We start from the raw sequence: 12,543 nt of genomic DNA, 5'->3' as shown, positions 1-12,543 counted from the left end.
ACAAACCATTGCATACATAATACTGCCAACTGCACTGGAATAAGGAACACTAGCCATGAAGCGTTCCTCCTCATCTGTCTGAGGAGATAGGGATGCTGAAAGTTTAAAATATGTAGCAAGTGGTGTACTTACTGGTTTGGAATCAGACATTCCAAACCTCCGAAGAACTTTCTCAATGTACTTTCCTTGGGACAAATACAACTTTCCAGCTTTCCTATCTCTGTGGATCTCCATCCCCAAAATCTTCTTTGCAGCACCTAAGTCTTTCATTTCAAACTCATTTCTAAGTTGAGTTTTCAGCAAACTAATGTCAGATATGCTTTTAGCAGCAATAAGCATATCATCAACATAAAGTAGCAAATAGATGAAAGACCCATCAGATAACTGCCTATAATAAACGCAACAATCATGGCTACTCCTCACATAACCATGATCTATCATAAAAGAGTCAAAGCGTTTATACCATTGCCTCGGAGACTGTTTTAAACCATACAATGACTTCTTCAATCTGCACACATGATCTTCTTTGCCTTGAACAATGAACCCCTCCGGCTGATGCATGTAAATGGTCTCCTCCAGGTCACCATGCAGGAACGTTGTTTTAACATCAAGTTGCTGAAACTCTAAGTCATGTGCTGCCACTATGGCAAGCAACACCCTGATCGAACTGTGTTTCACAACTGGAGAGAAAACTTCGTTGAAGTCGATGCCTTCTCTCTGACTATAGCCTTTTGCAACCAAGCGTGCCTTGTACCTTGCATCTGCAACATCTTGGATTCTCTCTTTCCTTTTGAAAACCCATTTGCAACCAACAGTCTTCGTCTTCTTAGGCAACTTAACCAAATCTCAAGTTTGGTTCTTGTGAAGAGACTCAATCTCCTCAGTCATTGCTGCGCACCATTGTGCACACTCCTTACTTTTGACAGCTTCTGAATAACTGGAAGGCTCTTGACCATCTATGTCCTCTACTGTAGTAAGTGCATACATCACCATATCTGCATGAGCATATCTTTGAGGTGGCCTGATCTGCCTCCTTTGTCTACCAGTAGCAATACTGTAATCTTGCTCATCCTGTGCGCCATCATCAAAATCAGGATCATGCTCATCTGAAGTGACATGATCTTGGGTGTCGTCTGGCATCCCTTTTGAAGCCTCAACCTGTGACTCCACCTTCTTGCCATTACTCTGCTCTTCACCTGTAGATACAGTAAACTCCTTCCTCGGATTAAGCATGGATTGTTCATTAAATACTACATCCCTACTAATTACAAACTTAGGTGATTTGGGATCAGTACACCATAACCTGAATCCTTTCACCCCACTAGCATATCCAATGAATATGCCCTTCTTTGCCCTTGGCTCAAGTTTTCCATCATTAACATGGAAATATGCAGGACAGCCAAAAACTTTCAAATTTGAATAATCAGAGGGAGTACCTGACCATACCTCATTTGGAGTTTTTAAACCAATAGCTGTGGCTGGAGAGCGGTTAACCAAATAGCAAGCTGTGTTGACTGCTTCAGCCCAAAAATCTTTAGACAAGCCGGCGTTTGAAAGCATACTACAGGCTCTCTCCAAGAGAGTCCTATTCATCCGCTCAGCTACTCCATTTTGTTGTGGAGTATGTCTCACTGTGCGGTGCCTCACTATGCCTTCATTTTTGCAGAATTCATCAAAATCACCTCCGCAAAATTCCATACCATTGTCGGTTCGGAGTCGCTTAACCTTCTTGCCTGTCTAATTTTCAATCAAAACCTTCCATTGTTTAAAGTTAGCAAATACATCGCTCTTATGTTTCAGAAAATAAGTCCAAACCTTCCGTGAGTAATCATCAATGAAGGTAAGCAAATACTGGGCTCCACCTTTCGATGGAACTGAAGATGGACCCCAAAGATCAGAATGAATATAGTCCACAGTACTTTTAGTTCTGTGAACTCCTGTAGTAAACTGAACCCTGCACTGTTTTCCAAACACACAATGTTCACAGAATTCAAGTTTTCCTATCTTCTGATTGCACAACAAATCCTGCTTACTCAGGATAGACATCCCCTTTTCACTCATGTGACCCAAACGCATGTGCCATAGATGGGTGTTGTCTGAGTCTGGATTATCTGAAACAGACACTGCAACTGTACCTGTCAATGTACTGCCTTGAAGGAAATAAAGACCATCTGTCATATCTCCTCTCATTACAATCATGGAGCCCTTACTGACTTTAATAGCTCCACCTTCACCGGTGTACCGGAAACCTAAAGAATCAAGAGTGCCCAAGGAAATAAGATTTTTCTTCAAATCTGGGATGTGTCGAACATTAGACAATGTCCTGACAATCCCATCAAACATCTTAATCCTAACTGAACCAATCCCAACAATTTTACACGCCATATCATTTCCCATCAAAACGGAGCCACCGTTGACTGACTCATAGGTAGTGAACCAGTCCCTCTTGGGACACATATGAAAAGTACAAGCTGAGTCCATGACCCACTTGTCACCATAGCGACTATTTGAGCCACTAATTGCTAGGACAATATCTACGCAGTTAGACTTTTCATCAGCAACGCTAACAGCATTAGAGGAACTAGTGCCTTCCTCTCTATTTTTCAATTTAGAACACTCATTTTTGTAATGACCAAATTTATGGCAGTAATGACATTTAACATTTTTCTTGTTAAATTTCGACTGTGAACTGCCCCTGGATTTACTCCTGTTCTTCTCTGAACTTCTCTCATGTGATCTACCCCTGCTAGATGAACCCTTAACAAACAAGCCACTGGCTTGATTATCCGTGCCTTGTACACCCAATTTTGTTCTCAACTCCTTAGAGTTCAAAGCAGATTTTACATCTACCAAAGAGATGGTGTCTCTACTATACAACATCGAGTTTACAAAATTTTCAAATGATACCGGCAACGAACACAGCACAATTAATGCTTGATCCTCATCATCAAGCTTAATATCGATATTCCTCAAATCCATGATAATCTTATTAAATTCATCTAAGTGTTCAGAGATAGGAGTACCTTCCTTCATTTTGAGCGTGTATAACAGTTGCTTCAAATACAAACGGTTGGTGAGCGACTTTTTCATATACAAGCTCTCAAGCTTGGACCAAAGACCGAAAGCGGTCTCCTCATCAGCAACCTCCCTCAAAACTCCATCCGATAGTGACAACAAAATGACACTATGTGCCTTCTCATCTTCTTCTCTTAACGGTGCAGGAGAACTCTCCGATACCTTCCCTTCCAAAGCTTTCGACAAGCCTTGTTGTCGTAACAAAGCCTTCATCTTGATGCGCCATAAGCTAAAGCTATTTTGACCGTCGAATTTCTCCACTTCAAACTTTGCCATGGCCATTCCTCAAGATTTTGCAAAGAGCTTGACGCTCTGATACCAGTTTGTTGGGAATGGACCGAAGAAACAAAGGCTAAGTTGAAGTAAATAATAGCGAAAACAACAAAATAAACAACAATCACACAAAGAACACCAAGATTTAAGTGGTTCAGCTCAATGTGAGCCTACGTCCACTGTCGGGGTCGGTTTCAATGATTTCACTATGAACAAAGAATGGAGTACAAGAGTATTGATCACAAAATCCTCAATCCTAAAGCCCCAATACACTCAATGGACTCTTAGGATTGTATACAAAAGGATTCTCAAAACTCTCTCTAACTTGGCTGCTGAACACACCTCAAAATGAAGAGAAAATGATGTATTTATAGGACAAGGCGCTAATCAGAACATTCGCTCAAGCGGACGTCGAGCGAAGTGTCAAGCGCACGTTAGGGTTGCATTCTCGCTCGAGCGGACAGTCGAGCGGAGGTTGAGCGAAACTCTCTGGATGAATTCGCTTGAGCGGACAGTCGAGCGGAGGTCGAGCGAAACTCTCTGGAAGATTTCGCTCGAGCGGAGGTCGAGCGGAACTCTCTGGATGAGTTCGCTCGAGCGGAGGTCGAGCGGAGGTCTTAGCTCGAGCCACGGTCGAGCCACAATCAAGCCAAGCCCCAAAAAACACATTTTCAGTAGGAAATCAAGCCAAACTCAACACTCTTACTACTCATTTGTTTTTTTGTTCATTTTGCTATTTAAATTTGGATTAAAAATCTCATAACATGATCTTTTTGCATAATCTAAAAAAAAATAAATTCAATCAATCAACATAATCATAAAATTTAATTAACATAAATTTAATTTTATAAAAATTAACTTAAAGAGCAAAAGAATGTTAATTTTTATAATTTTTTTAATTAAATTACATGATTATGTTGGTTGATTGAATTTATTTTCTATTAGATTATGCAAGAATATTATATTCTGAAATTTTTTGTCTAGATTCAAAGAATAAAAAGAACAAAGAAATAGTTGAATAACAAGGTATAGTAAAAGAAATGTAAGGATATTATTTCTCTTTAATTTATCCTCTGACTCCATTTAATAAGAGTGTGGATCATTTGCTTTGAATGATATATGAAAGCAGAAAAATTGAAAGACTACATTAATTTCTCTTATTTTTCAACTATTCCAAAAAGTCCAACCCTATATACAAATTAAGGTAGTCTTGATACATAAATAAATAAAAAAATTTAGTTACAAACACAATTATATATTAATATATACATTAATATCATGTGATTAATTAAAGGGTATATTTTATTTAAAACAGTGTTAATTTAAATTTTGAATATGAAAAAAATCAATATTAATACGTAGATTAGTATATAAATTTGTTTGAACGTAGAAAAACTCTAAATATAGAATAATTTTAAGTGTTTATATTTTCCTCCCTGGTCGATGTGATGGCCTTCGCAAATATTTTGCCCGTCTTTACTAGTGCTTATTTTATCTTATTACGGCCACAACTAATTTGAAACAGACGTATATTAATTTTATATTATATAATTAAAATTTATGTTATATCAAATGTTATATTAAAATTTATAATATTAATTTTATGTTATATTAATTAACAATTTAACATATTATATATATAAGATAAAAAAATCATATATAATATAAAAAATTATATAAGAAATGTTTTATATATAATATAAAAATTCAAGAAATAATATATTTTTGTTCCGATCCGGTTTAGATCTGATATTTTAAAAATTAAAATTTGAACCGGTTTTGCTAAATAATTCAGAACCGACACCAAATCAGAGTAGACTGATCACTAGTTCAAAATGGGACCCGATCCAGTTCACTGATTTTCAATTTTTTTTTTTAAACAGCCCTATCCTCACTGATCGATAGATGGTCACGGTGGATCACCGGATCTTCGCAAAGATTTTGTTGTCATCGTCTCTATCACTTTAATCAATTCATTATTAGAAATTAATGCTACTTGTTATCTTCACGCTGCATATTAAATATATATATAATTTTTTATTTTATTTTTTATTTAAATACATATATTTACGCATCAATTTTCTTATATTTAAATAGAATGATAAAAATGACAAATCATATATTAGTGTACGGTGTAAAGGATGATAAGTAGAATTTTTTATTCAATAAAATCTTCTTCATCATGATCACATGCTATAAAACCAGAAATAAAGAGAGAAGGATCACTATCGATATATGACCCGTTTATCATGTGTAACCATTATCTGCTCCCTATTGAAATAATTAGAATATTGAAATTGTTCATAAAACTTGCAAATTATGTGTAATTAATCATCTCCTCCCCATAGAAATAATTAGATTAAAGCTGGGGGAGGTGAGAAGTTTGTTTTATAAGAGTTGTCTCTATGTAAAAATTATGAAAAAGAATAATTTTTGAAACTGGTAAGTGGGGATTTATTAATCAAATTAAGTACGGGATTTGAAGTTATCTTAAAAAAATAAAATAATAATTACTGGATAAAAATACCACTTCATGTGTAGGCTGAAATGACCTAGTATTGTGGGTCGCGAGTCCGCTGTCTTAACTATCTTGTTTGGGCCTTCCGAAGACCTGGGCTGTTCCGGTGACATGCCCATACATTTGACTTTGTGTAAAGCATGGAGAGGCCCTTGTAAACAGAAGAAAGTCGAAAGCGACAGAGGAGAGCAGAGCAGAGATCGCAATACACAGTGGCTAATGCAACAATGCCAGAGAAAGTGAACTGCTTGCATCAGTAAGTGCATTTGCTAGCTCAGCGCAAAGGTGCTTCTCTTTTTATGGGCTTTAATTTGTTCTTCAGTACTGTGAGGATTATAATTAGAAGTTGTTTGGATAGTGAGATGAAATGATTTTAAATGAAAGTTAAAAGTTGAATAAAATATTAACAGAATATTATTTTTTAATATAATTATTGTTTTCAGATTTAAAAAAGTTAAATTGTTTATTATATTTTGCATAGAAATTTAAAAAAGTTGTAATGAGTAATGCTATATATCACACTATCATTTCACTTATATCATACATATATATATATATATGATGTGAAGCATTTATCACCATTTGATGATAAGGAAGTATGCAATAAATGATCATTTAATGGTGGTAAATGTGTCACATCTTACTAATTAGTGAGATGCAAATAAGATGATAGTATGGTGTATAGAATTTTTCTTATTTTTGAATGCCTCTATGTGTTCCATTTAAAGAAGCAGCAGAGTTCTATACATTATACATACGTGATATATATATATACACACACACACACACACATACATCATACATGTATAGAAGGAAAGAAGACTAATTAATGCTGAGCTGATAGGGAACACAAGGATATACGCCTCCTTTCCCCATTTTTAGTCCTAATTAAATCTTGGGATTAGGAGATTAGTGTGTGGGATCATATATCTTTCCAATTAATTGGCAGATGGAACCAGAAGTCCTTTACTATACAGTCTAAATATTTCCATGAATTTCTAGAAAATTTATCATCAGGCTCCCTGGCCAAGGATTGTTATTAGGGCAGCGAGTTTTAAAGGTGTATCGAAGAGAGTGCCTGAGGGAAAAGCAAGTGAACATTAATTTTAGAACCAACAATATTAATTTTTCCCTTACATGTGAGGTAATATATCGTTGTCGTGTTTTTTGCATATATACGATGATCTTCTGTTCACGCTTGATCTTGTTTCTATTTTTAAGATCACATTCAGGTGTCGAGTTTGGTAGATTCAATTCAGAGTCAAACAACATGGATAACATGTGCATAGAAGTTGTCCATAAGAAGAACCGAGAGTACATATATATTAATCAGTAGACAGTTGAAAACGGTGAAGCCTCAATTTAAACGAAGGCCGGTGTTAACAATATTCCAAAATATATTCATATATATATATATATATGTAAATATATTTCTATACCAGAATGGTTGATCCATGAGGAGTAATATTGACCTGCCCCTGCTCCTGCTACCATTCAGAAAGGTGAGAGAGATTAATCTTATGCTGATCAAAGGCTTCTGTCTGATATCCAGGGACCATTTTTACCGGCAATAATGGCACCCCCTTTATAGTCGTCAGTCTCTCAGACTGTGCAAAGCTCACTGACGCCTTCTCGGGGTGCCCACCACTGCTTGTTCGGAGTCTTTAGACGACAGAGATGAAGCCCTAAGGATTTTCCTCATATTTGTTCTTCCTCCTAATAATTAATTTAAAGCAGTGAATGGCCTTCTCTCTCTCTCTCTCTCGCTGTGTGTGTTTGTGTGTGTGAATCAAGTAGGAGGGATCAATATTGAAGATGCCGAAGAACCTCTGATCTGATAGTTGCATGAAGCTTCTTTCTCAGCCACTTGCAGAAACAAGTGATAAAGGTCATTGGCAGTTTTCATCATTTTCTCCTTCTTCCTCTTCTTCTCTTTCTTTTTTGCTTTCCCTTAAAAAGTAGGGAATAAAAAATATTTGAATGAATTACCTTTTTGTTTGTTTGTTTGTTTTTTTGTTTTTTTTTTTGTTTTTTAAAGTTCTGTTATCTTCATGTAGTCCTTAATTTTCCGGTAAATTTATCTGCAGTGCCTTTCGTTTTGCTTCGTCAAAAAAGTACTATAGGTATATCACACTATTTTGTAAACTAATTACTAATTTCGTTTGGCTTTAGAAAAATAAAGGTTTAAGTATCACATGCAATTCTTAATTAATTATTGGTTTCATTCGAAAAAGATGTAAGATGTTGCATATATATAGTTATAATCGGATATATATATATATATATATATAGGTTGGTGCAACTGGACATGATGTTCATAAGAAATTAAGTTAACTTTCTTGCTTGTCGAAGAAACATAAAATAAAATGTTTTAGGGTTTTCCATTTGCTTTATGTTCTTCTCTTTAAAGTGTTTGTGTCTGGGTATAAAATGCTGGCGGAGAAATATTCCAGAACATTTTGTCCATTTTTAAAGCCCTTAAGATGTATGTATGGAGGCATAAATTGATCTTTCTTTGTGTAAACCGCTAGCTAGGGAAGTATCCCTTTATACATCTTGCGCGCGGTTAATGTTACAGGCCAAATTTAAGAGGTAAAGCAGTACTTGGAGTTGGGGGTTTTCTCATAAGAAAATACATTTAATTCCGTGCTATTCATTTCACGTTTTGGTTTGAAATAATTCTCCGTATTTACTGAATATGAATGATTAGGTCATGGTTTCTAGCCTCCTTTTGTTGCCCATATATAACAAGGTGATCTTAATATATACTTGTTCGCTTTGCAGGATCCATTTAGAAACATGCATCAACCAGAATTTAGAAAGCAAGGTATGGAATTTGAACTGATGGATATCTGCACTCGTTTCTCAAAGGCCTATTTGGAGAAATGCCTGCAGGGTTTTGAAGCCGGGATCCACACGTACCTCCTAAACCTCGAAAGCTTAATCGTTTGCATTGGTGAAAACATATATGCGTTTTTCCAAAGATGAGGAAGAAACTCATGCGTACGTTCGTCTAGATAATGTGTGATGATCTAGATCTTAAATGGTTTAGCGACTAATTTCTCAGAGAGAAGAATGTAGTGAATAATCCTTTGCGGGGTTAAAGCTATTAGCTAGCTAGGTTCTGACTTCAGTCTTGCAGCTCCCTGCATATCTCTCTGTAGGAAAGCTGTGTGGTCCTCTTTCTATTCAGTGGGTACTCTTTGGAAAGAAATATATTGGTCCCTCGCACCTATAAGATAGCTTCTACTTGTCTGAAGTAGCTTTCATACACATCAAGATGACAATGCTCTTACAGTATAGACCACAACTTTTCCAAGCCATGAAATGACTTGTCATAGTGGATTTCTTTTTGTCTCTAAAACCTTCTCCCATGCGAAACCTAAACTGCATATATATATATATATATATATATATGTATATTATCCTTTCTATAAGACTATAGACCGCATGCTGCATGTAGTACTTTTATAACAATTGCCATCTCCTCCCCTCTTAACTATTTCCATATCATGCAAACGTATAGTTTTTCAACAAGTGTTATGTGCAAGTACTACTTTCCATGCATTTTGAAAAATAATGGGATGCCTTTTCTTTATGATCATGACGTCTAAACAAGCTGTGATGATGATCACTGCTTCTATATATTAGTATATATGCCGGGGCATGTAAATTCAATGCTACAGTTATTTCTATTGGCACAACATATAATTAGAGGAAAATTAGGCCATATATATAACACCTATTGGAATGCAAACTTCAGCTACCAAGACTTTGCGCGCTCACATGGACTCCTCTTCCTTTGGTACAGCAGGCCGCGTGCATTCATTGCCCCATGTGACAGGAATTCAGACACAAAACCTTTTGTAGTTGTCGATAAAGCACGACACACCACTTTACAAAATGTGTAGCCTGGTCCCCGGTAAAAAATATTAACCCATGACTCGTGTACAAGCGATATTAACATGCTAAAAGATATCTATTTGCTTAAAATTTAACATGTCCTATAGTGACATATATGTTGCAGAGGAGAATCAGCCCTAACCCTAATTGGTTGAGACAATCATATATCCATGACGATGATCAAGAAAGTGATAAGACATTAGATATATATCAACTAGCACATTTATTTCACCGATGGCGAGATGTGCCACGTGGTTTCATATGCGCCTTTGCTTTATCTTCCGTGGAGCATGGTCGGTTGAATTCCGGCATCTTCTTTTTCTCATCTGGCTCAATTTCTTCAGCAGTTTATTCTCTGCAATTAAAGCAAATTCTAACCTAGCTTGAAAGGTATACCCAGTTTGGTTGAGTTCGCTATCAACTTGAGAAGGCACAAGTTCATAGGTACAGTACTACATATTAATCCCATACCTTTATATATGCAATCAATTACCTTCAGAATCGATCTGCTACAAGAAGCAGAAACTCCGTGTTCGTGTGAGTTCACTTGATACTAAACCTAGTTTATTTTGAATCTTTCCAATTAACAAGAATATATTTGATATCTTTCTTCTATGTAGATCTAACCATGATAAGCTAGCTAATTCATCGATGAGATAGTTGCTTTAATTTCTTGATAATGATTTTATTTATACTTGTCTATTTTGCAGATGTTGATCCGAGTAGGATCAGGTCTGCCTTGTGGACTAGTTTAGAAGAATCGTATTTCATGCTAGAAATCATTTCCTTTTATCTTGATCCTCTTGATTCATCTATTAATTCTTCTTTTATGGATCCTGTCACAGAAGGTCACAAAAAGAACACGAAATTCAAAGTGGAATCGCTCATATAGGGGAATAGAAAAGAAGTCGATCTGTAACCTAGATCTATTGATTAACCATGCGGCCAGTATCTATATATGCTGAATGATCAATGATGGGAGACATAAGATGATAACAAGTCCAAAAGAAGCGGATTTTCCACAGAAGCAGGAAGGCAGTTCAAGTGATGACAAAATCACCAAGGCTTCATCAAGTTCAACAGTACCATGGTTAAGATTGAAGGATCCAAGGATTGTGCGGGTGTCTCGTGCTTTTGGAGGAAAAGACAGGCATAGCAAAGTTTGCACCATAAGAGGATTGAGAGACAGGCGGGTGAGGCTTTCAGTACCTACAGCTATTCAATTGTATGATCTTCAAGAGAGGCTTGGGCTTAATCAGCCTAGCAAAGTTATCGATTGGTTGCTCAATGCCGCTAAAGATGAAATTGATGAACTCCCGCCACTGCGAATACCACCAGGGAACATTGGCCTAAACCATCCACAAATGTTAACTTGTAATAATGAAGTTGGTGCTTCTCATTCTGATGAAGGGTTTAAAATGAATAGTGGAATTCAGTGGGAAGGTTCTAGCCGATTACCAAAACCAAACATTTGGAGTTTGCATGCTCTTTCGGGGGCTCAATCAGAAGAATCTGCAAGAGATCAAACAATCAATCCAAAAGAAAATTGGACAAAAGGGAATGAAGAAGATAAACTACGAGGCAATGAAGGTCATGCTGCACAATTTCCATCAAATAACTTCTTGCCGAGAGTTAATTCATCTCCCTTACCAGCTGGTTTCCTGAATAGTTCCATGCCTTACAATTATCATAATTGGGATCCCTCAAGTTTTCCTCCATCTAATTCAGGAAGCCATGGATACAGGTCCCGAACAGAAGACACACACAATATCAATGTCATGTCATTGCCTTCCTCGTCGTCTTTATCAACTGGGTCTCAAATTTTGGTATGTCCTCCGGGAACAACACAACCTTTTTTCCCTTCGCATTCTATGGCGTCTGGGGAGATTGGTCCGAGACAAGTTAACCATTTTCAAATGTTGAGCTCAAATTCTGATCATAACCTTTTGCAAAATTCTCTCACACCACCTGTTTTCCCTATAAGCCAATCCATAAGACCCTTCTATTTCAGTATGAGTACTCCTAATAAGCTTCTTCACTCTACAAACAACAGTGGAAGTCAGGCAAATGAAGACCAAGATCAGTTTCCTTCTAAATGATGCATAATGAAAGATTGCTCTTAATTCGTTTCAAGAAACAGGCATGGCTCAGATCTTATTTAATAACACAAAGGAAGCAAGGTGCATTAGAAGAGATTCTACTGTCTGGTGCGGACATCGATCTTTCTTAGTTTTGATTGCATGTTTAAATTCCTTGTTAGCTTGCTTCATAGTTTCGATTATTAATTTTCACATATGCAATTACCTTCAATTTAAGTGTTAGGAAAAAACTTGGAATTAAGTATTTGCTGCTGTACGAGAAGGTTTTTATTGGTGGACACCCCACCATATATAGACTGGTAATGGTTCTACTTTTAGTTCCATGACCACAGAGAAGGTCTTTTTTGTTTGTGTGTGTTTGAACCACAAGGAGAAGGTGAAGTGCTGTACAGAGGAAAAAAAAATACAGCCAAAATTAAAAAATCTGAAGTTGAATTTGATAATATAGACTCTCTTGCGTGATAGATCACTCTATATTGTGTTAAATCAAGACTACTTAGACGAAACAAACAAGATTCTTTCCATCTCAATTCAATTAGATAGTAATACGTACGAGGCTTATCATTGTACTTTGAGTACTTCTAATTTTCATGTCTGCAATGTCATGTAGAATACCCCAGTGTAATGCATGATTTCCTCTCTCTCTCTCTCTCTCTCTCTCTCTCTCCGAAGCAG

At 36.5% G+C, this 12,543-nt stretch overlaps 1 protein-coding gene across 5 annotated transcripts; it reads left to right on the top strand.

The window, feature by feature from the left end:
• The first annotated feature begins 9,378 nt into the window (after positions 1–9,378).
• Positions 9,379–12,185, top strand: LOC122308141 (transcription factor TCP13-like). 5 transcript variants are annotated; one of them, XM_043121328.1, is made up of 3 exons: positions 9,379–10,213; positions 10,480–10,501; positions 10,615–12,185. In XM_043121328.1, the coding sequence occupies exon 3, from the start codon at positions 10,735–10,737 to the stop codon at positions 11,866–11,868; it is 1,134 nt and encodes a 377-aa protein (XP_042977262.1). In that variant the 5' UTR covers positions 9,379–10,213; positions 10,480–10,501; positions 10,615–10,734; the 3' UTR covers positions 11,869–12,185. The 5 variants fall into 5 exon arrangements, with proteins under 5 accessions (XP_042977262.1, XP_042977261.1, XP_042977263.1 ...); XM_043121327.1 differs by having other exon boundaries at positions 9,379–10,306; XM_043121329.1 differs by lacking the exon at positions 10,480–10,501 and having other exon boundaries at positions 10,618–12,185.
• Positions 12,186–12,543: the final 358 nt, after the last annotated feature.

The sequence above is a fragment of the Carya illinoinensis genome, chromosome 4 (genome assembly GCF_018687715.1).
Source record: "Carya illinoinensis cultivar Pawnee chromosome 4, C.illinoinensisPawnee_v1, whole genome shotgun sequence".
Lineage (NCBI taxonomy): Eukaryota > Viridiplantae > Streptophyta > Magnoliopsida > Fagales > Juglandaceae > Carya > Carya illinoinensis.
Note: the sequence above shows the minus strand (reverse complement) of the source record. Positions and strands in the feature narration are given on the sequence as shown.

What these genes read in the sequence shown, in the direction of transcription:
- LOC122308141 (XM_043121329.1), top strand. Translation starts at nt 10,735, where the DNA reads ATGATCAATGATGGGAGACATAAGATGATAACAAGTCCAAAAGAAGCG.